We start from the raw sequence: 23,102 nt of genomic DNA on the forward strand, positions 1-23,102 counted from the left end.
CGAGGAGGGCGGAGTTGTAGCATGTGAGCATGTTTGGTTGGCGAACTGAGTGGAAACGATACATGGAGCGCTCGTATAGAAATACAATGCATAACAGTAAGCGGTTCACTTTAAAATCAGCGACCATTTTCCTAGAGAGTTTAGAAACGACACGAGCGATGACAGTGCGCGACATCACTGCTGTGCTGAGATTTTTAAGTTTCATAGTCTGTAATATACTTGGCTCAGTTTGAATCTATTATTAATGACTGTCTCTAATCTAATCGCAGCGGAGGAGCCAGATTTGGGCGACCGTAATATGAAAAAAGAAGCATCAGAATCATTAGGGTTTGTTCCTCAAAAAGATATTGTTTACAACCAACTTCTGCCTTACAAGGACAAATTAGACGAAGAGTCCAATGAATTTTTGGCACAGATTAAAGGGAACCTCGGCCGAGCGGTTCAGCTCAGAGAGATATGGCCAGGTGTTTTATTCTGGACGAGGAAACTTTCCACGTAAGTATTTTTATAAAACATAATATTCTGTTATTTTCTAGATATATAATATCTTTTTTTATCTAATATAATAAAATTATAGTGTCTTCATTATTTTATTTGTCATTTATACTTTTGTCTGCCTGACATTTTGTTGCAAGGTCGTAGATCATAAGCAACAGTTTCTTTCTTAATATAGCATTTTAATGTTATAATTTTATTTTATATAAATTAATCAAATGTAAATAAATAAAAAATCTGATGTTCCTTATGCAGATCTATGTATAGTCCCTGTGACAAGCAACATTGAATGACTGTTTTACGTGATCACTTTAAAAATGATACCTTGGATTTTAATCTAAAGTCATGCTTTACCTTGTTGTTTGGTATATACCATTTAATTATGTATGATAGCCTATTTTTGACATAAATACAGTACAGTCAACAAAATGATGGCTTTATAAAAAGGCCGTAGTCAAAGATGCAGTGATTGTTTATTTTTGGGCTATATTTTTCAGTGATTGCAAAATGACTTGTCATGTTTTCCACATTCAATGCTATTTTAAGATCACAAGCATAAACAGTCAGATGTCAGAGTGAGTGTGACTCTTTGAGTATTGTTGCAAGGTCGTAGATCATAAGCAACAGTTTCTTTCTTAATATAGCATTTTAATGTTATAATTTTATTTTATATAAATTAATCAAAATGTAAATAAATAAAAAATCTGATGTTCCTTATGCAGATCTATGTATAGTCCCTGTGACAAGCAACATTGAATGACTGTTTTACGTGATCACTTTAAAAATGATACCTTGGATTTTAATCTAAAGTCATGCTTTACCTTGTTGTTTGGTATATACCATTTAATTATGTATGATAGCCTATTTTTGACATAAATACAGTACAGTCAACAAAATGATGGCTTTATAAAAAGGCCGTAGTCAAAGATGCAGTGATTGTTTATTTTTGGGCTATATTTTTCAGTGATTGCAAAATGACTTGTCATGTTTTCCACATTCAATGCTATTTTAAGATCACAAGCATAAACAGTCAGATGTCAGAGTGCGTGTGACTCTTTGAGACGCAATACAAGAATCTGTCAACACAGTAAACAAACATAAACACTTATATGAGACACCGATTGCCATGTAGTCAGAAGTATTATGTCACCTAAAGCCAGAAAATCTGTCACCTTACATCTGACACTGAATGAAATTGAAAGGTGTTGAAATCTTCATACTGTACAACTCCAGATATTCTTCTTTATAACCCTGATTTCACGCCACTGCCATGTTTGGAGATGTCATGGCCTCAGTGTTTGTGTTGGCAGTGGTCTGTGTGTCCTTATGCTTAGGACATGGCTTTCTTCATCACTGAGAACATCACAACAAAACCCTTTTGGCAAGCAACTGGCTTTGCCAGCTTGTGTACGGAAACTATGGTGTCAGCTTTGAGGACAACCATGAATCAATTTCATTTTCAACTTCCTTTTTGTTTTAACAGCTTGACTTAAATCTTGAAATTAAAGTGATTTACTCAAAAGAAGTCAATCACGTTGCTTTTATGTCACAACTCGTAATGTGTCACAATCATCGAACATATTTGCGCTAATAATACAATTTGACTCGCAACTAATGTTTGTAAAAGGGGACACACTTTTTTGAATCAAGTTGATATAATTGTAATACTAAAATAAGAAAATTGTCTCTCAGATACTTGCGATTATATGGAAGAAAGTTCAGCAAAGAGGACCATTTGCTCTTTATCAAACTGCTTTACGAGCTGGTCACCATCCCCAAACTGGAGATCAGCTTGATGCAGAGCTTCGCCCGTCTCCTCATCACCCTCCTTAAGTAAGAATGACTCCCTTTAGTCCCCTTCTGATGTCATCAACACACACTTTTCCTGTTCAGCTTGTGTATGGTGAATAATGTTGCATATTTGTTTGGCTTTTGCAATGCATTTCAATGTGCTTTTTATGATTTGTTATTGCAAAGTTTAATGTAATCAGAAGCCAAACCTGTTAAGAATCCCTGATATGTTTGGCTTTAGGAAGAAAGAGCTACTTTCACGAGATGACTTAGAATTACCATGGCAACCCTTGTATGAGCTACATGGCAGGATCCTGTACTCAAAGACAGAGCATCTTGGCCTGAACTGGTTTCCCAGGTATGTAGCATTTTCTACGTAAAACTTGAAGCAAAGAAAGTGTATAAACTGCAAAAAAGTATTTTAAATCATTCTTTAAATTTAGGTATCTCTGCAGAGGTTGTTTAGGCTTACTTTAATGTCAAATACTTGGATGTCTACAGGATCGAACAGGATTATTAACAACACATAAGCTTTTGTAACATAGTTTTATATAACATATTTTTTTAATTGAAATCATTTCTATCCAGGCTTTCTTCTTTGTTTCTTGCCTGTGACATCCTCAACCTTAGTTCTGTGAATACACACATAAAACTGGTGCTGATGTTGAGCATCAATAAAGAAATATTTGCTCAGTAGCGTACTTGTGTTTTCTCTCCTCTCATGCTCAGTTCTCTGCGGCCACGTTCTTCCTCTAAGCACATAATCGTTAAACTTGCTCAGAGGTGGTAAGGACAATGCAATCTTATATTAATATATGGCGCACTCCATTGTCTTTTGTTTGTGCACCTTTAACAAAAACGTATGCATGTGACACTTAAAGGCCGTTGGACAACCAAGGTTGTTTGTGCCGTTCATCTGCTTTCACAACATTCAACAAAACGCATGTATTGTGCATTGTTCCGGAGTGTTTTGTCTGTTTGTAGCATCTGTTTTCCCCATGCACTTCAATGTGGACATCTGATACTCCAGTGTCCTTGTTCCCTCTACATGGGCTGCAACAGTGAAACCCTGGTGAGGGTCACATTCATTTCTCTGTCTGCGAGCCCAGAGGTGAAAGATTCCTTTGGCTTATTTCAAAACAGGCGCTGTCTGGGTGTCACATATCTGCAGTTTTTTGGTGACGCTCAAAGGCTTGTATCATTTGTTGGAGTGTGAGTTGTGGAATATGTGTTTAATGGCTTTCATGCAAGTGAATGTTCTTTGAAGGGCAGAATTAATGAATGAATGCCTCCTCTGCTTATTCTAAGGGTTTTTGGCCAGCTATGTCCATCATTTTACAGCTAACAATATAGACTTAAAATAAATCAAAGGTTCCTCCCCTGTGTCTGGCCTCACAAGTGTTTCCCTGGTTGGCATTAAAATGGGTTTTATAATATCTCAATGCATGAAGGGGTCTGATAGCACTAGTCTATTGTGTGGCAATTTAAAAAAAAAGTTTGCAAAATTGGAATCTACGGGTATGTCATGTTTGTTACTTTATATTTTGTCTTTCATTTGCAGCTCAGTGGAAGCGGTTTTAAAGGCCTTAATCAAGATCTGCAGGCCGTGAGTACATTCTTTAGTTTTTTTATGCTTTTTTTATGCATTACGAAATTAGTTACCAGTGTACCAAAACATAATTCAATTTAATTATGAAATTTAATACAAATGCCATTGTAGAGTCACAGGCAATAAAAAGAGTTTGGATCAAAAAAAGCTGGCAGTGCAATATTTACCTTGAAGTAATAAAAAAAAAATGGCAACAGATAGTAGTACATTTTTCGTCTGTAAAGTACCAATACTGACAAGAACTGACCAAAAAGGAATCAAACAAATATCTACAAACAAATGTTTAGACAAACATTTTCGAACATTAGACTAAGGCTGCGTCCGAAATCGCATACTGTGACACTACGTACTGAATTTGAATAAGTACCTACCTATCGACCGTCAAAACAGTACGTTCTATATAGTATGGGTGGGAGTAGTATGAATACATTTCGGACATACTGCGTCCGCCATGTTTTATGGTCATGTGACCCGTATGCTCTTTGACCTATGACCTATTATCAACAACCTACACGTGAGAGTTGATAAAAACATAATTTAGTCACGAAATTCATTTATTGACACTTACATTAAAAACGGACGTCCGCCTTAAAGTTTTCCACTATATTTATTTGATTTACTTTTGAAATTTGACCGTTGCTCAGCTCCCGTGGCATCATGGGATAGAGAAGTGTCCATCCGATCCACACTCACGAATCTCGGTAGAAGTAGTAGACCAACCGGGTATTTCTCGCCTACTGTTTTTGCATACTGAGGTTTCGGACATACTATTTATGACTCATACTCATTTTCGCCTACTATATAGTATGGAAGTAGGCGATTTCGGACGCAGCCTAAGACTCTGTCTACACTAGTGTGTTTTCATTTGAAGACGGAGTTTTCGTTTTCAAAACGCTCTTCGTCCACACTAGTGTTTTCAAGCGTTTCCCAAACGTTGCCCATCCACACTGAAATGTCTGAAAACGCTTACATCTATGTACTGCGCATGAGTAAAACCTGTCAGCATGTGTCATTTCTGTCAGGCGTTTATTACTTTCTGCCTTATTATGTCGTGACAAAGCTGCGAAAGTGAAACTTAACTCCTGCTCCGCTGCAAACAATAACTGTGAGTAATGAAGTATTCCGTCTACTAAAATACAATCTAAAGTATGCATGAACAGACAATAATGCTATCAAACAGGACAGCAGCTGAAACAAGTGCGTTACATGACGAAAAACGCCTCCGTTTTCCTCATCTACACTACAATGCGAAAACAGCGATTTCAAATGTATCCACTTTATAGGGCATTTTCGAAAAGCTCCGTTTTTGTTGACAAAAACGCAGTCTTAGTGTGGATGAAAGGCCAAAATGGAGAGAAAAAGATTAGTGTGGACACGGTCTAAGTGTTGAGTGCTTGATAGCCTCCCACATTGTTCTCCTGAGCCTTTTAATCCTATTTAAAGCTCTATTGATTTGACATTTGGGAGTTTCCGGTCTCTGGGACACAGCAGTGACCCAGGATCAGTGCTATCCCTACCTAGACACAACGTTGTAATATTGTTACATCTGTGTGTAGCATTTTAGGTCAGAAATATGGAGTTTTTGTGTGTGTGTTTGTACACAGATATTTCCCAGAATCTGCCACGCAGGAGATGCTAGAGGAGTGGAGACCTCTGATGTGTCCGTTTGACGTGACCATGCTGAAGGCGATGGGGTATTTTGAGCTCTTCCTGCCCACAACACTTCCCCCAGAGCTACATGATAAGGGCTTCAAGTGAGCACTGCCTGAATGTTACTGTTACACACTTTCATTATGCCTTACCTCTCAAAATCAGTCCAGTTCATTTGTACAGTATACTAGATTTAAGTGTTAATTTGCGACAGTTAGGTTGTTTATGATATGTAGTAGAATTTAAGAAAAAAAATGGAATGGTTATATACAGTATATATATATATATATATATATATATATATATATATAGGATTTGTTTTTTGCTTTGTTTTATACAGTGTAGTGAAAAATTATTTGCTTACTTTGTTAATGATTTCTTATATGAAACCATTTAAAAGTCCTAAATATAAGATTTGCAAATGTTTCATAATAACTTAATAGTCCTTCAAGTCATATTTAATATTTACTATTTAATATGTGCTATATAGAAATAAATGATCAAATAAATGGTGTGTTTTCACAGACTTTGGTTTGATGATTTTATAAGCCTGTGGGTGTCTGTGCAGAACCTTCCCAGTTGGGAAGTGGTGAGTATAACCGCCTTTCTCGTTCCCAACGTTAACTGGATTTTGGTGCATATCTATAATGTCATTTTATTACTAAATAGTAAATAACTCTATTTTGTCTATTTCAGCATCTTGTCAGTCTTTTTGCACGACTGGCAAATGACAACATTGGCTACATTGATTGGGACCCTTATATACCAAAGGTAATATAGTTACTTTACCATCACCTTATAAAAGCATCACTGCACTGCCTGCTACTCCTGGTCTATATGGTAGACTTGTGTTTTCGGGCACACCGTTTGTCATTTCATTCATACCTGATTCAGTTTTTGTGGGAGAATCGTATTTATTGTTTCTTATATTTTCAGATCTTCACAAGGATCCTGAGAAGTCTGAATCTTCCTATAGGATCAAGTCAGATGCTGGTTTCCAGATATCTGACAAATGCTTACGACATAAGTCATGTGGTCATTTGGATTTCTGCCATGCTGGTCAGTGTAGAATGAATCACCTTTTATATTTATTTTGAATATTTATTGAAAATCTTAAAAAATGTTCTGATGTGTGTTTATTAGTCTTATTTTCTGTGTGTGTTCATCTCAGTGTGTATATAAATGTGTTTGTATTTTAGGGAGGACCCAGCAAGCAGACCCAGACACAGCTCAGTGGCCTTTTCAACAGTATCGCCTCATTTTTCCACCCCTCTAACAACGGCCGCTGGCTGGTGAGTCACTCCACAGATAACTCAAGAACTCGCATCATAACTACTCGATTTTAAAATATTTGTTTTACTGTTTTTAACCGGCATTTACACAATGTGAAGATGATTCTATAGTATAAATTGACACAAGTTTGATGGAAAAACATGGCGAACCATATCTTGCAAAGATATGAGATAATGCCTAATGTGAGTCATTGATCAATTCAGATACATTTTTAAAGGAAATATGTTAAAGTGAATCCCTTTATTCCAGACTTTAATCTCTCTCCCAGAATGTGTTTCAAACCTCAGACACTATCCCGCAGCTGTGTCTATTTGAAACATGGCACCGCTATCAACAACGCATGCCATTCTTTTTCTAGAAACATTTCCTCATGGACCACGGGACAGTTTGTCTTTCCTGGGATACGTGTGTGTATTGTCTGAGGGAGACCTCTAGATCTCCATTTCAAATACACTAAATCCTTTGAAACCCTTTTATTGTTGTCACATTGTTGCTGTTACTTTGTGTCCCCCTCCGGGCCCCTCTGTCCCTCATGAGACACAGCCAGACTACGGAACATCTGATTTGTTTTTAGAAGCCGCAGAAAGTGTTCTTCCCTTGAATTAGATGAATTGTGTGGTGGAATCACAGAGTACAAAAACTCTTATTGCAGAGAGGAATGTGTCGACTGAACCACACTCGCTTATGGAGATGAATTTTTAACCTGGCAAACAGAAAGAAATTGCATGCAGAGATTTGTCCAATAATGGCCTTTTTGATCATGTGGCACTTTCAATGGTGTTTTGACAATTGAAGCTCAATACAAGAACAAAGATTTTTAAATACAAAATCATGCTTTAATTAGTTGCAGGGCTCAATAACACATTTGTCTTGTGTAAAAGTAAATCTCACAATTATAGACACATTACAGATGTTTGTGTATTAAAGGGACAGTTCACCCAAAAATGAAAATTCTGTCATCATTTACTCACCCTCTTGTCATTTCAAACCTGTATGACTTTCTTTCTTTGTGCAGAACACAAAAGAAGATATTTTGAAGAATGTCGATTTCCGAACAGCGGTGGCAGCCATTGACTTCTATTGTACGGACACAAAACCAATGCAAGTGAATGGCTGCCATCGCTGTTCGGTCAACAACAGTTTTCAAAATATCTTCTTTTGTGTTCTGCGGAAGAAAGAAACTCATACAGGTTTAAAATGACAAGAGGGTGAGTAAATGATGACAGAATTTTCATTTTTGGGGGAACTATCGCTTTACTGTTTGTTTAATCTGTTTCCCAGTGATAATGAGAGAAATCGTAATGCTCAATATAGAATAAAAGTCCCGCCCTTTACTTAAAAGAGCCATTTGACAGGATGTATTAACTAAACTGGTCTGTTATTGCTAATTAGTAAAAAATAAAATAATAAACACACAAATATATAAATAATTGTTTAAAAAAATATATAAATAAATTAATATAACATAAATAAATGTTACATTTAACATTGATATTTTCTTTTACTAATTTTATTAATTTTCTTTTGACCAGATGAAACTCATGAAGCTGTTGCAGCGTTTGCCTGCCAGCGTGGTGAAGCGTCTGCATCGAGAACGTTTCCGCACACCAACATGGCTGACGCCCGTTCCCGAGAGCCACCTCCTCAGCGAGCAAGACATCACTGACTTTGTGGAAAGCGTGAAGCAGCCCGTCCTACTGGCCATGTTCAGCAAAACCGGCAGTTTGGATGCCGCCCAGGCCCTGCAGAACCTTGCCCTGCTCCGACCCGATCTAGTCATTCCTCCAGTGCTAGAGAAGTAAGCACTTGTTTGTTCAGTTGAAGCACATACTAAAATGTCTTTGACTACTTTTGTAAATAGTTTAACATGTGTGCTCCTCTGTGAATTGTCATCATTTTGTCCTTGGACAAAAAAGGTCATTATCTCAATGACTTTCTCATAAAATCCATTACATCGACATAAACTGAAATCACACTGAACTGAGCAGTGTTGTCTTTTCTGTCTTTTTCTGTTTGAAGGACGTATCCCGCCATGGAGACCCTCACTGAGCCTCACCAGCTAACCGCCACTCTCAGCTGTATGATCGGTGTGGCGCGGTGCCTTGTGGCCGGGGGCCAGAGGTTTCCAGAGGGACCCACACACATGCTGCCACTCCTCATGAGGGCTCTGCCTGGGGTCGACCCCAATGACTTCAGCAAGTGCATGGTGAGAGTTTGACGGGTAGAGATGTTGCAGTTTCCAGCGACAATGATTTGTCCGTCTGCATTTTATTAACAAAGATTTACAATGCCAAACAGAACACATTTTATGATTAAAGGGATAGATAGGCCAAAAATGTCAATATTTACTTACTTAAACGTAATGCATACCTGAATGTGACTCTTTCTTCTGTGGAACACAAAAGAAGATATTTTGTGAAAAATCTCAGTGGTTTCGTGTCATACAATGGAAGTCAATGGGGGCCAGTATTGTTTGGATACCAAAATTCTTCAAAATATCTTCTTTTGTGTTCTGCAGAAGAAAGTCATACAGGTTTGAAATCACACGAGTAAATGATGACAGAATTTTCATGTTGGGGTGAACTATCCCTTTAATACACATTTACTGTATTTGGAGAAACAAATAAATGTATCGTGTTCTTTATTTTTTTTAGATAACATTCCAGTTCATAGCAACCTTTGTTACTCTTGTGCCATTGGTCGACTGTTCGGCTGCCATACAGACCAGAGATGACCTCACACAGGTGAGCATTTCACATTGTTTCTATTTAGTTTACGCATCATAATTCGTGTGTAACAAACAGACTGATGCCCTCAATTCTCTTTTTGCAGGTGGAAAAGGAGCTGTGTTCAGCCTCTGCCGAGTTTGAGGATTTTGTTCTTCAGTTCATTGACCGGTATAAAGCACTGAGTGATGTCGCTGTTGTATGAGTACGCATGTGTCTCTCTTGTTCCTTAAGTTCTTTTTTTGTGTATGTGTGTGTGTAGGTGTTTTGCTCTGATTGACAGCAGTACACTGGAACAGACCCGGGAAGAGACAGAGACTGAGAAAATGACTCATCTGGAGAGTTTGGTGGAGTTGGGCCTGTCCTCCACATTTAGCACTATTCTCACACAGTGCTCTATGGAAATATTCCAGGTAACACACGCACAAAGTTACAGGTCCACACATTTTCCATACCCAGGCTGTGGTCCAAAGAATGAAAACTCCCCAAAATCCTATTTGATGTCATGGTGTCTTTAAAAATAATATCTCCATCTCCACCTGGTCCAGTGACTGTAAGTTGATGTTTTTACAGGTGGCTATGGAGAAGGTCTTCAACTTTGCCACTACAAACATATTTGAGACTCACGTGGCCGGGCGGATGGTGGCGGACATGTGCAGAGCTGCAGCCAAGGTCAGTGTCCTGAGCTCAACTCAAAGCTTATAGTCTCTCGAAACCGTGTCAAATGATCATTCTCCTTTCAGTGTCATCCAGCGGAGGCTTTGAATCTCTTTGTGCCTCATTGCTGTAATGCCATACTACAAATCGCAGCAAGTAAGTTCCATCTGCGTGATTGCGTGTTAGCATCTGTGATGCATTGCCGTGTCAGTTTCTTGTTTACATGTCATGTTTTCTTAGACGAAGAGGTGTTAAATGAGGATGAGCTGGATAAAGAACTCATGTGGAACCTTCAGCTGTTGTCTGAGGTCAGTTCGCAAGCACAGTCCTGCTAAAAATCTGTTTCTTAAAGTTTATATACAATTTTTATAGAGGTCTTTAATCTTTTTTTAGAAATATATTGAAATCTGAAACTCTCTCTCTCTCTCTCTCTCGCGCAGGTGACCCGTTTGGATGGTGATAAGGTCTTACTCTACAGATCTCAGCTGGTGCAGATACTGCAGTTGACTTTACACTTGAAATGTAAGCAGGGCTACAGTCAGGCCTGTAAGCTGCTTTATCACATCCTGCGCTCCGTCTCCATCATCTTCCCCAAAGAGTACTGCAGCGTGCCCGGCGGCTTCCAGCAGCACACGGACAAATACCTGCCAATCAAGGTCAGAGAGGGAATGGAATATGATGCCGTATCGCTTGGTTATTTATAGTCAGAATGCATAGAGTACCCAGTAATGCATTCATGATTTACAATCGTACATTCAGTTTTCATCATCAGTAGACAAAACATTTAAAAAGAATGTAGGTAATGAACCAGAAACCAGAAAAGTTGTTTTGGTGCGAATGTAGTCACAAAACCATAGACCCCCTCAGTAATAGATGGAAGTTTGTCTCAGCTGACCACTTGGGATGGGTTTTCTAGAGATAAATGTTAATACCGTGTGTGAACAGCGCCTAAATCTTTTAATTCATACAACCATGTTGATGCCAAGAGATTAAAATAGTTTGCCCATGTATCATCTGCCAGTATTAGCCTGTCTAGAAAGATGGGTTTGTGGGTACGTCCAGACTAGTTGAAACCAGAAACCTTCTTGTGTGGAAAACACTGGAATCATAAGGCAGGAAATATTGTTTAGACGTTGTTTTATTACTGCTCAGGAGATCTCTCATATTAAAGATCGGGTAACATGCTATTTCATGCATTCTGAGTTACACTGTTAAACGTGCTGGCTTCTCATGCTTAACATGGTCAACTTGTTAAAAAACGAGTTGGACGAATGACGTTGTATTTCTGTGCTTGATATACTCCCCCAGCACTCCAACTTGTTTCGGAAAGTTTTTTGTAAGTCTGGATCCCTGTTTCGAAACAGGGATCTTATTCCTTTTATTGGGCAATTCTCCCAGAAAAGCACGCCCATGGCAAGGCGAAAGAAAACGAGTGATAGGAAGACCCGCTTATCAATATTGGCTGCGCCCAGATTGGCTGCGCTGTGGGCCTGCAGCTGCAGCTCGTTACTCTTGCAATAGTGAGAGAAGTTGTGTGTTTGTTTGTTCACACATTTCAGTTGTGGATGTTATATAAACGGTGGGTATAACCCTGGATTTGGAAATCGCTTGAAACTGATAGATGGCGCGGTCTCAGTGCTAAAAGATGCCGGACATGAACTGCACGCGGTAAGTCAAACTAAGTCTCTGTTTTGATGGCAATCCGCGTGTACGTGCACAATGTAAAAACACGAAGGAATTAATGCGATGATGTATTGTGTGCTCGTGCTGTAGTTCCGTCCCACTGCCTGCCTCCAGCAGCTCGTATTTTTCCGGAAATAATCGTACAGCTGTATCTCTCTTTTATAAATTTGATCAAACTAAATACTCTTCGAAGAGACGACGTATGCAATACTACTGTATAGGAACTCTAGATTAATATGAGATTAGCTGAAACTGCTTGTGTTACCCGATCTTTAAAGGTCCCGTGTTTGAAATTTAGCAGCATCTAGTGGTGAGGTTGGGAATTGCAACCAATTGCTCACTCCACCCCTCCCTTTTAAAGCACTACGGTGGCTGACACAGAACTAAGATGTCATCACAGTTTCGCTTCTTTGCCAAAAAAGATAACATATTTACAAAACGCACTGTTTAGAGCAGTTTGTCTGTTTAGGGCTACTGTAGAAGTAACATGGCGACTCCCATGTAAGGGGACCTGTGGTGTATGTAGATAGAAATAGCTCATTCTAAGGTAATTAAAACATAACGCTTTATTATGTAAGGTCTTTATACACCATTGAACACATAGTTATGTATATTATGTCACATTTCTGTCTATAGGTCCTCCAAAAAATTACACACTGGACCTTTAAAATGATTTTATGATATCAGGGGCTAAATAAAGTGTCTTAGTCTATGGTCATTTTTATGAAGTGAATGTGAAGTTCCAGTTTGAATAGAAAGATACAGTAAATAAGATTGTGTGTGCTCTTGAGACCAGCTTTACCCTTATCCTATCAAATGTCTCTGAAGAGGCGGAGATGATTGGCTAAATGGATTAGCTGGGTTCAGTTATTCTCTCCATCATTATCACTTTGCCTTTTCTGAGATCAGATGCCACTTGCTGGCTGATGTATTACGTCACTGTTAACACAGTTTGTTGACCCTGATTGACTTGAGGCTAAGATTTTACTGGTTGTCCTCTCTCTGTCAGGACTGGGGTCGACCTGGAGACCTTAGGAATCTGGACATCCAGTGGCACGTGCCCAGCGCAGAGGAAAAGCACTTTGTCTTCTACCTGTTGGATTTGCTGCTAAAGCCTGAACTCCAGCGTCTGCAGAAGCACACACGGGGAGAGCAGGAGATCAGCAGGTCAGCCACAGAGAGATATATGATCTGTGGTTTGATATGAGATTCACATTGTTTAAAGAAATGCATCGTTATAATCAGGGTTGCCAAGACTGTGTTTTTTCCGCAGAATCGGGCTACTTTTAAACTGCTGCTTAGTTTTTATTCTGTGGGTTAAAGCTGAAAAATAATTTGTTTGTTTTTGGTCGTTTTTTAAATAATAATAAGAATAAGTTATAACAGTATGTATACAGACTGTGTTTATGGTCCCTTCTATATAATGATCTTAAAGAAGAAATTGTGTGTAATACATAACAAGGTCTGTAAAATAGGTAAAGTAGATACTTTTTTGAGTTTTGGTTGTGCTAGTATTGGGCTAGTTTTGTCACGCAGATCTGGCAACGCTGGTTATAATACTGTACTGTAGATTGATTTAACTCAATATTTGGTTTCTTTCATGGTTCCGGTTTAAAATATTGATTCACAAATGTAAAAGTAACTGTAAAAATGCCATAGTTATTGTTTGTATTGTCTGTTTAGGGATGATGTTTTACAGAGCCTTACCATAATTCATCATTGTCTTCTGGGAGCAGGCAGCCTTCTGCCTCTACTGCATGGAGAACCAGTGCCAGAACTGTGAGTCTCACACAAAAATGAGAAATGAAACTACAATAACAAATAAACTACAAATGCGCTGGGCTTAGTGGTTATAGCATGGCGCTAGCAACGCCAAGGTCTTGGGTTTGATCCCAGGGATTGCTGCACATACTTAGAAACAAATGTATAGTATAATGCAATGTAAGTCGCTTTGGATAAAAGCGTCTGCCAAATGCTTAAATGTAAATGTAAATAAATAAACGTAATATATTTTAAGCATTTCAAATAAGACAACAGTGTGCAATCACTAGTATACAGCACCTGCTGTGGCATTATGGTCATGGAAACAAGCTGCCCAGAAATAAGATAAATAACAGTTTATTTTAATATTGTACCAGCAGGTGCCTTTGAGGTCCAAAAATGTTATTTATTATTTAAACCTGCTAATACGTTTTATGTTTTTAACATTTTGGATCATTGTGTATGTTGAGTGCATGCTGTCATTAAAGCAAAAGGAGTAAATAAAAAGTATTTAGATAAAATATTACATTTTTTAATTAAAAATTTCAAACGATTTGATGATGATAATAGAATTTGTAATAGGAATGTCTGTGTTAAATTAGACAAGAATGCAAAACAGAAGCATTTTTCGTTAGTTAGTTGGTAGGTTGTTTAAAATATTGAAATAATGATTTTAACTATGTAATGGTTTATTTCAGGATCAACAGTATGGTTCAGTTGTTCGAGACGAATGTGTATACTGGAGCAGATTATGGTAAGAGAACCCTTCCTCCTTGTATGACGTTTCTATGTGAAGCTACATTGTTTTATAATGGGCCATTAATAAGTGATTCTTCGGCAGATCTATCTAAAGAGAACTACAGAGAAGAAATCTTGAAGACAATCAGACCTTTACTGCGTAAGTGTCTTCTCGCTGAAGTCCTATATTCTGTAGAAAGCAACATAGACCATTTCATTCTATTTGTAAACTTTAATACTTAAAAAAAAAACTCCCAAAGTTATATTTTCTATCTCCGCAGATCACACACTAGAGCACTCAGAAGATGACACTAAATCCCTCTTCTCTATTATAAAGGTAAAATACAACAGTGTCAAGTTAACTTTCACTTATTGTATTCAGTATTGTTTTTTAATGGAATTGTGACTAACGCATTGTTTTTTTCTGTAGATAATCGGTGACCTCCTTCACTTTAAAGGTACTCACAAGCACGAGTTTGACTCCCGCTGGAAGAGTTTTAGCCTGGTCAAGAAGTCCATGGAGAACAGGGTGAGATGCTCTATGAACAACACACGTTTACTTTCTCCGTTGCTGTCTTCTCTGGTAAACAGGGCTGACTCGTTCTTCATTCTCTTTCTCTCTTCAGCTTCATGGAAGTAAACAGCACATTAGAGCTCTGCTCATAGACCGAGTCATGCTGCAACATGAGGTAACTGTATTCAATAATCAATCTAAACCAGTTTTTAATCAATCAGTTCAGAGTAGTGAGAATCTAATCATGTAATTTCAGCTGAGAAGTGTGATCGTGGAGGGCTGTGACTATAAAAGTGTTCATCAGGATCTGATAAATGACCTGCTCAGACTGTCCACCAGCAGATACAGTCAGGTAAGATGAGACTGTACACATACACTTTATGTATTTAAACACACAGCACAGCTTTATAAATGCTTCACAGTCAGTACATCTTTGAAAGCCTCTCTTGCACCTCAGGTGAGAAGTAGAGCTCAAAGTGTGCTGTTCTCGGCTTTTGGAACCTATAACTTCTGCTGTAGAGACATAATACCAACTGTTCTGGATTACCTGGACCCAAACCGCACTGACGTCACGCAAGAGCAGTTCAAAGTAGGTCTCATGCATTTTTTTATGATACAACTTGCATGACATTTACAATAAACATTCTTTTTCCTCTGTTTTCCTCTGGTCCCTGACTGTTCCTCAGGGTGCCTTGTACTGTCTGTTAGGGAATCATTCTGGGATCTGTCTGGCTAACCTGCAGTACTGGGACTGCATTGCTCTGACGTGGCCCGCCATTGTGCGTTCTGGCCTGAGCCCTTCCATGTCTCTTGAGAAATCTTCTATTGTGCGACTCTTTGATGATCTCGCTGACAAGGTCCACCGGCAGTATGAGACCATCAGCATTGACTTTTCTGTGAGTTCAGCCCTTCTAGGAACATTGGAGTGAATTTTCGAAAATATGCATAGGTTTAGGGCTGCACGATAATTTATGGCGATACCACCAAATCTTATTGAAATCAAGCTGGCTGCGATATGCAATGTGTCGATATTTTTTATGCGTAGCTTGTCCGTGAAGCACGGCTCTGGGAAATGCTGCTCGTTCTAAGGAAGTAGGAAATGCTGCTCGATCTAAAAGCAGTGCGGGTTTGAGTCGCTTATAATGTGCATTTGAAAAAGCAACACCCGTCAAACATGATCATTATAAATATACTTTATTATCATAAAAATACCTGATGAGGCTTGAGTAACAGTGATAAAAAGATGTCCATAGGCATTTTCTAGATTCTAGAACGTGTTATGGTCTTCTTCTGCAGTGCGTATTTGGGGCTTCCGCATGAGAGCGCCCTCTGGCTTTCGGATGCAGCAGCATTTTCCCGTACTTCACTCAAAAGCTGTGCTTAAATCACGTGATATTTATCGTCGGTTTATCGCGACAGCCCTAGTTTTGACACTGCGTTAAATTGTGTTCAGATCCCAGAAAGTTGTGTGGAAGTTGCTCTTAAGCTACAAAAGTCCAGTAACCCTGAACCAACACCAGGTGGCGCTTTTGAACAGGATGAACTGGAAGGAAAACGGAGACAGCAAGAGAAAAACAAAGACTCAAAGCAGTAAGAACATGCACAAAGACACACCAAATGCTTTTTTCGTGCTGACTGGACGATATAAAGAAGTGTTTTAAAAAATAAAAGACATTTTTCCCAATTCAAGTAATTGTATTTTTTTTTTCGTCTTGACAGAAAATATGAAAAGCTAGTGGCAGATCTTTTGGATTGTCTCTACAACAGAAACATGTACGTCCACACGTGTGTATAACTGCTGTGTGTACATGTGTGTGTGTGTGTTGAATGTACAGTTGATATATACTGGACTTTTGTGTTAAAGGCCCTGGAAGTTTGAGCAGATAGCCATCGGCTTCCTCTCTCTGATGCTGCGAGACGACCACCCTCTGCCGTCCTCCGCTGTCCTCTTCTTCATCCAGAGCCTCAACCACGACTCCATCTTAGTTCGCAATGTAAATGGTCAAATGTGGGGTCTGACTGTATTATATTTAAAGGGATAGTTCACTTAAAAATAAAGATTCTTACATCATTTACTCACCCTCTTGTCATTTCAGACCTGTATGACTTTATTTCTTCGCAAAACACTAAAGCAGATGTTTAGAAGAATGTTGGTAACCGAACATCAACGGTACCCATTCACTTGCATTGGTTTTGTTTTCATACAATAGAAGTGAATGGGAATTTTTAATTTTTGGGTGAACTGTTCCTTTAAGGTAAATTGGGAAAGCTGCACATACAGTAGTCACACTCACTTCATTTCTGTCGCGTCTTTTTATTGGTCAGGTTGCAATATCTGCAGTTGGTGGAATTCTGAAACAGCTCAAGACGCCTAACAAGAAAGTGGCAGTAAATCCATACGACATAACAGAGCTTAAATCCTCGCTATGGTCAAGTAAGTTTACTAAGAAACATACAGTAAGAAATGGTTGATTTAGCAATGCAAAGGGCACAGGTTTAATCTCAGGGATACTGATCAAGTGCATACACATACTGATCAAGTGCATACGCTGGATGCTCTCCAAGTTGCTTTGGATGAAAACGTCTGCATAAATCTAGAATGTAAAGACAGTTGTCAAATGACATTGACTATTGCATTAGGGTTTGTAATAGTAAATAACTAGTAAAAGGCTTCCTCTTCTTGACTAGGTGATGGTAAAGCTCTTGGCAGTCTGTTGGCGGGAGACAGGCCTGATAACCAGTGGTTGCAGTATGACAGCAGCAGGTTGCCACGCTCCCAGCAGGACTGGAATGAATGTTGCTTTATTGAGAAAACACACTGGGGTTATTCCCCATGGCCACGGTATAGTCGCACATACATGTCAAGAAATTGTTCACCAGCTAAATTTAAAAAAAAATTTGTATTATTATTAAAACATTTCTATACTTTATAAAAAGGGCAACTTTGGGATCAAAAAGCTACTGTTTAATATAATTTTGTTCTGTTGTAGGAAGCTGCTGCTTTATGCCCCTTCTGCAGAACAGCCCAGACAAAGCAAAACAAGAGAAGAGATGAATGAGGTTTGCAAATATTAAAACTAGGACTGTCAAATTATTAATCGCATCCAGAATAAAAGTTTGTGTTTACATAATATATGTCTGTGTACTGTGCATATTAATTTTGTATTTATAAACACATACACATATTTAAGAAACATATAAATAGACGTTTATATATAACTTTAATTATTAGTAAATATAAATAAATACGTCTAAATTTTTCTAAATATATATACAATGTGTATGTTTTGTGTTTATAAATAAACACAGACATATATTATGTAAACACCAACTTTTATTTTGGATGCGATTAATCATTTGACAGCCCTAATTAAAACCTATTAAAGGAAGAGTTCACCCAAAAATGGTCCCCATTTTATACCTACTATGGAAGTCTATGGGAACCCTTTTTTGGGTGGATTATTCTTTTAACATCTAAACCCAACCACTGTTCCTCCAATATCTCTCAGGACCTTCTTGTCCAATTTTTTGTATGCTTATTTTTTGTTTTGTAGAGTGAACAGATCATATACGATCACTTCGCAGATGTGCGGTTCGTAGATCAGTTCATCCAGTATTTGTCTATGGAGGACAGGAAGGGCAACGATAAATTCAGCCCACGTCGATTTTGCCTCTTCAAGGTATGAATCTTTAATATTGCGCACTACACTACATTCCTCGAACATTTTGTAATGTATGTTTGTCTTGCAATATACCGTTTTTTTAACAAAAATATAATACTTGAAATCTCGCAAAAAACGTCTGATATTGTGAAAGGGTCTTTTCCGGAACTTTGATGATGCGTTCCTGCCACTTCTCAAGCCTCATATTGAGCATCTGGTTGGAGATTCCCATGAGAGCACCCAGCGCTGTGTAGCTGAGATTATTTCTGGACTCATCAGGGGCTCCAAACACTGGAGCTACAGCAAGGTAAAGACACACACATACATGTACACTGACTGTACATATACACACATTCTAAATGCATGCTATGAATTTATGCACATATTTGTAAACCCTCCTTAACTCTATATATGTGTTACAGGTGGAAAAACTGTGGGCTCTGCTCTGTCCACTTCTCCGTACGGCCCTCTCCAATATCACCATAGAGACGTATTCAGACTGGGGCACCTGCATTGCCACTGCCTGCGTAAGGAAACATGCTCATTTGGCTCCCAAATCTTGAATATTTGTTCACGTCTTTTATGTACAGTATTGACAAATGTATGATTCCTTGTGTTCTACAGGAGAGCCGAGACCCACGAAAGCTTCACTGGCTGTTTGAGATGCTGATGGAATCACTTGTCAAAGGAGAAGGAGGGTCATTTGTGGATGCCTGGTATGACATCACCACACACTTCAAAATGTCTGGGATTTAGTTTCATTAGGGCATCAGAATTTAATGCATTTCTATATTTTTTTCTAATTTTTCTCTCTCTTTCTCGTGTCAGTCGTCTTTATGTCCTGCAGGGAGGTCTTGCTCAGCAGCAGTGGAAGGTCCCGGAACTGCTTCATAGGTTACTGCAGAACTTAGAGCCCAAACTCACTCAGGTCTACAAGAACGTACGTGAACGCATCGGCAGGTATGTGCGTAAACTTGCTGTTCATTTGACAAAAACATCATCCGCCTTCTCTTCTGATCCATCTGTTCTTTCTCTTGTTCCTCTCAGTGTGCTCACCTACATCTTCATGCTCGACGTGAACCTGCCACACACTCGGCCCACCACGTCCCCTCGCATCGGAGAGTTCACAGAGCGTGTGCTGGCTCGACTCAAGCCACTGACAGAGGGAGAGGAAGAGATCCAGAACCACGTGATGGAGGAGAACGATGAGGGGGCCCAAGACGAGAGGACGCAAGCCATCAAGCTACTCAAAACAGGTGTGTATCTCGGTGTTTGAGAAGTTACAGCATATGTATGCACTGCTTGTGGGGTATTTTTACTCATTTTCTGTTTTAGTTTTGAAGTGGTTGATGACCAGCGCTGGACGTTCCTTCTCTTCTGTAGTCCCAGAACAGCTGCGTCTCCTTCCTCTTCTCTTCAAAGTGAGCTACATTTTTGAAGAATTTAGGTTGTTTTGTCTGTCTTATCTCACCTCTGTCCTCTCTCTCTCTCTTTATAGATTGCTCCCGTGGAGAATGACGACAGTTATGACGAGATGAAAACAGATGCCAAGACCTGTCTGTTTCTCATGTCGCAGGGACTGCTGTACTCCGAACAGATCCCGCAAGTCCTCAGTTTGCTTGAAGAGGTGCAAACATACACAATCTCACACCGAACCAATTTTAAACTGGTCTCATGTGACCTGATCACAAGTGGACACGTTGTGGACAGAAGGGTCTGAACTCATACCAGTCGATGTCTCACATAAATAAAGATTGTAAGGGCGTGATCTGACCAGCAGGTGTCGCTGTGTGTTTCAGATATCCATGAGCAGCTCGTGGCATGCTCGATACACCGTTCTTACTTACCTGCAGATCATGGTGTTCTACAATCTCTTCACTTTTCTTAGCGATGCCAAGGCCATGAGTGACGTAAGAGCGCTTGTGCTGCGTCTGCTGGAGGACGAGCAGCTAGAGGTTCTTTCATTACACACACACACACTGTCTGATATGTGCACATACACTTCTGTTTCTAAATTTTGGAACTTCTTCACAATTGTTATCATTTGTGGGCACAATTGTACGGTTAGTTGCACTTAGCATTGCTTCCCGCACTGTCCACAACCCTAACAGAACAAACCCTCGACCATGACAAGTAAGAACCACGTTTAGAAGGGAAAGTCTAAGCTAAATTGACTTGGATGTCCACATGTGTAACTGCGAAGGTTAAATGTGTCGAAAACCAATTATATAAGCTGCACTTTCTCTCTCCATACTGTCTTTTCAGTGATACAGCACTATCTTGTTGTCCTTTATTCTCGCTCTCCATCCTTCTATCCCTCTTATGTTACCATAGCAACTCCCAGCTGCAGCAGTATTCTGTTTCCATGGGGATAGATGTTCAGATTTCCAGAGAGGGAAGGACAGGAAACACAGAGATGAGGCCAAAGGGGGGAAAGAATAGGGATACGAGTTAAAGAAATGGCAGCTTTTAATATGACCTATTAAATGACAGTAATGCACAGGACTCATTTTCTGTTGTGTTGACGTAATGAAGACGATCATGTGATCAATATCAACCAATAGGAACATCACAGTGGCTATGTGCTCGGGTTGAGGATCAGAGCAGAAAGATTGTCACACTGCAACAAAGCAGTTATTGTATTGTAGATAATGAACAGACACTGAATCTGCGCCTATAGACGGTTTTAAAGGCAACAACTAGGGCTGTCAACGTTAACGCGTTAACGCATGCGATTAATTTTTTCAAATTAACGCGTCAGAAAATATTTATCGCAATTAACGCAACATCCGTTTGTTTTGACATCCTTTGTCTAGCGTTACATTATGTAATCACGCTCTTATTCGTGTACAGGCTTTTAAACCACTTAAGCGCGATTTGAAACAGTTGCTTTGACGCGTTCAATGAAGATAGACAGCTTCTAAACTGTGGGACGCGGCAAAACGCAACGCGAGGTCCAGTCTGGTGTAAACAGTCATGGGCTAAAGGCTGCGTCGGTGAATCTCTGTCAGACAGCGCATCCGTGTTAAGTTCTCTTTCGTGCTTGAATGGATAAAACCACACAAGATTATGTCAGAAAGCCCGTTTTGTCTAGCATTTTCTTAAGCACAGACTTCAAAGTGTAAAATAAAATCTTAAATGAATGCAAAGAGTTGTGAAAATGGGAGTGCGGTGACGGTCAGATCTGCGTACTGAGACAGCTCTTAAAGGGGCCACGTTCTTAAACGTGCTGCTGTGACTCCTGTCACTAATGTTAATCAAAGAACAAAATAAAAGAAGAAATCAATGTGATTTTGTAACTTTAATGAGAATTATTCTGCATTTAATTTATAACTTAGCATTAAAGACTGTAAAGTGTCCTTCAATTTCTGTATATTTCCTACATGAGCTCTCAATTATACTGTTGAATGGCTATAATTTATGTTAAAATAATCAATTTAATAGAGACATCAGTTACAATACTAATATCAAAATGTTAGCTTTCATAAAATGATGCTGTTAAAGAAATATGTTGTTTCTACATCAATTTGAAGATTAAATGTGAAATTATTAAAATGTTAAAGTATATTTTAAAATATAATTGTTTTGTGCGATTAATCGTGATTAATCACAGAAAAAATGTGTGATTAATCTGATTTATTTTTTTAATCGATTGACAGCACTAGCAACAACATAAACAAATGTTATGTGGCCCAAACCTAACTTTCAAGGAGACCTCCGCAAAGAATCAATAACTGTTGACTAGTTTTTATTTAATTGAATACAATTGGTATACAATATACAGTATATTCATATAAATTTGTATTAATGTAGATTAATATAAAGTATATTGTAATCAAACAGACCGGAAGTTAACGTCAGACCAGGTGTATGCATCCTGCATGTCTATATACCTCCAAATAAGAACTTGATACTTTTCAGCTCAACACAAGTCCAATTTACGGACTTTTTACTACTTTAAAGAATGAAATCTATATTAGCATCCACATCAGCAGACAATAAAGATTATGTGTGGCAGTTTCCTAAATGCGTGAGCCCTTTAAATTCATATGGATTTTGATTGGTTGTCAGTGTTTTGTACTTTTTATTTATTTCATTAATAGAATTTATTTAATTACATTATATTATAATATTTATTTTATAGTTGTTGTTTGTAGTATGTTATTGTTGGCATCCCTGGCATCGGGAATGAGCATTTTCTTTGTTTGCACACATTCCACAGAACCAGTTGTTTTATATTTGTAATATTGTTGTGATACAGATTGCACCATTCTGATAAGTTACATAAATCTCCTAAGCTTTTTTTTAGCTTCTTTTAAGTACTCAATTCAATTCAAATAGCTTTATTGGCATGACAAAAGTACATTTTTTGCATTGCCAAAGCATACAATATGACAAAAGTAATTTACAACTGATCAGTGAAAATAGTATATAAACAAACAATATACCTTAAAAGGGGAAAAACACAGTAAGTAATACAGAAATCACTAAATAATGAACTAAATAATTACAATTCAACAATA

General features: G+C 38.5%; 1 protein-coding gene across 3 annotated transcripts in view; it reads left to right on the top strand.

Moving 5' to 3' along the window:
* Positions 1-15: 15 nt before the first annotated feature.
* The window catches only part of psme4a (proteasome activator subunit 4a), a 31,622-nt gene continuing 8,535 nt past the window's right edge, over positions 16-23,102 (top strand). The window contains exons 1-45 of one of the 3 annotated variants that reach the window (XM_057341461.1): positions 16-96; positions 270-495; positions 2,188-2,328; positions 2,528-2,644; positions 3,016-3,072; positions 3,848-3,892; positions 5,500-5,649; positions 6,071-6,134; positions 6,242-6,316; positions 6,482-6,604; positions 6,745-6,837; positions 8,371-8,636; positions 8,858-9,044; positions 9,493-9,582; positions 9,671-9,735; positions 9,827-9,977; positions 10,138-10,236; positions 10,308-10,377; positions 10,462-10,529; positions 10,662-10,877; positions 12,914-13,071; positions 13,588-13,683; positions 14,364-14,419; positions 14,507-14,563; positions 14,685-14,740; positions 14,834-14,932; positions 15,030-15,092; positions 15,174-15,269; positions 15,375-15,506; positions 15,604-15,813; positions 16,371-16,507; positions 16,637-16,690; positions 16,782-16,911; positions 17,243-17,351; positions 17,606-17,759; positions 17,908-17,977; positions 18,472-18,597; positions 18,734-18,886; positions 19,002-19,106; positions 19,204-19,295; positions 19,408-19,539; positions 19,627-19,835; positions 19,915-20,000; positions 20,078-20,206; positions 20,379-20,534. In XM_057341461.1, coding sequence (XP_057197444.1) covers positions 30-96; positions 270-495; positions 2,188-2,328; positions 2,528-2,644; positions 3,016-3,072; positions 3,848-3,892; positions 5,500-5,649; positions 6,071-6,134; positions 6,242-6,316; positions 6,482-6,604; positions 6,745-6,837; positions 8,371-8,636; positions 8,858-9,044; positions 9,493-9,582; positions 9,671-9,735; positions 9,827-9,977; positions 10,138-10,236; positions 10,308-10,377; positions 10,462-10,529; positions 10,662-10,877; positions 12,914-13,071; positions 13,588-13,683; positions 14,364-14,419; positions 14,507-14,563; positions 14,685-14,740; positions 14,834-14,932; positions 15,030-15,092; positions 15,174-15,269; positions 15,375-15,506; positions 15,604-15,813; positions 16,371-16,507; positions 16,637-16,690; positions 16,782-16,911; positions 17,243-17,351; positions 17,606-17,759; positions 17,908-17,977; positions 18,472-18,597; positions 18,734-18,886; positions 19,002-19,106; positions 19,204-19,295; positions 19,408-19,539; positions 19,627-19,835; positions 19,915-20,000; positions 20,078-20,206; positions 20,379-20,534 — 5,235 coding nt within the window. In that variant the 5' untranslated portion in view covers positions 16-29. Of the gene's footprint in view, positions 97-269; positions 496-2,187; positions 2,329-2,527; positions 2,645-3,015; positions 3,073-3,113; positions 3,359-3,847; positions 3,893-5,499; positions 5,650-6,070; positions 6,135-6,241; positions 6,317-6,481; positions 6,605-6,744; positions 6,838-8,370; positions 8,637-8,857; positions 9,045-9,492; positions 9,583-9,670; positions 9,736-9,826; positions 9,978-10,137; positions 10,237-10,307; positions 10,378-10,461; positions 10,530-10,661; positions 10,878-12,913; positions 13,072-13,587; positions 13,684-14,363; positions 14,420-14,506; positions 14,564-14,684; positions 14,741-14,833; positions 14,933-15,029; positions 15,093-15,173; positions 15,270-15,374; positions 15,507-15,603; positions 15,814-16,370; positions 16,508-16,636; positions 16,691-16,781; positions 16,912-17,242; positions 17,352-17,605; positions 17,760-17,907; positions 17,978-18,471; positions 18,598-18,733; positions 18,887-19,001; positions 19,107-19,203; positions 19,296-19,407; positions 19,540-19,626; positions 19,836-19,914; positions 20,001-20,077; positions 20,207-20,378; positions 20,535-23,102 lie in introns of those variants that run through there. The other 2 variants (XM_057341462.1, XM_057341463.1) reach the window with 2 other exon arrangements.

This window comes from Triplophysa rosa, linkage group LG9 (assembly GCF_024868665.1).
Source record: "Triplophysa rosa linkage group LG9, Trosa_1v2, whole genome shotgun sequence".
Taxonomy (NCBI): Eukaryota; Metazoa; Chordata; class Actinopteri; order Cypriniformes; family Nemacheilidae; genus Triplophysa; species Triplophysa rosa.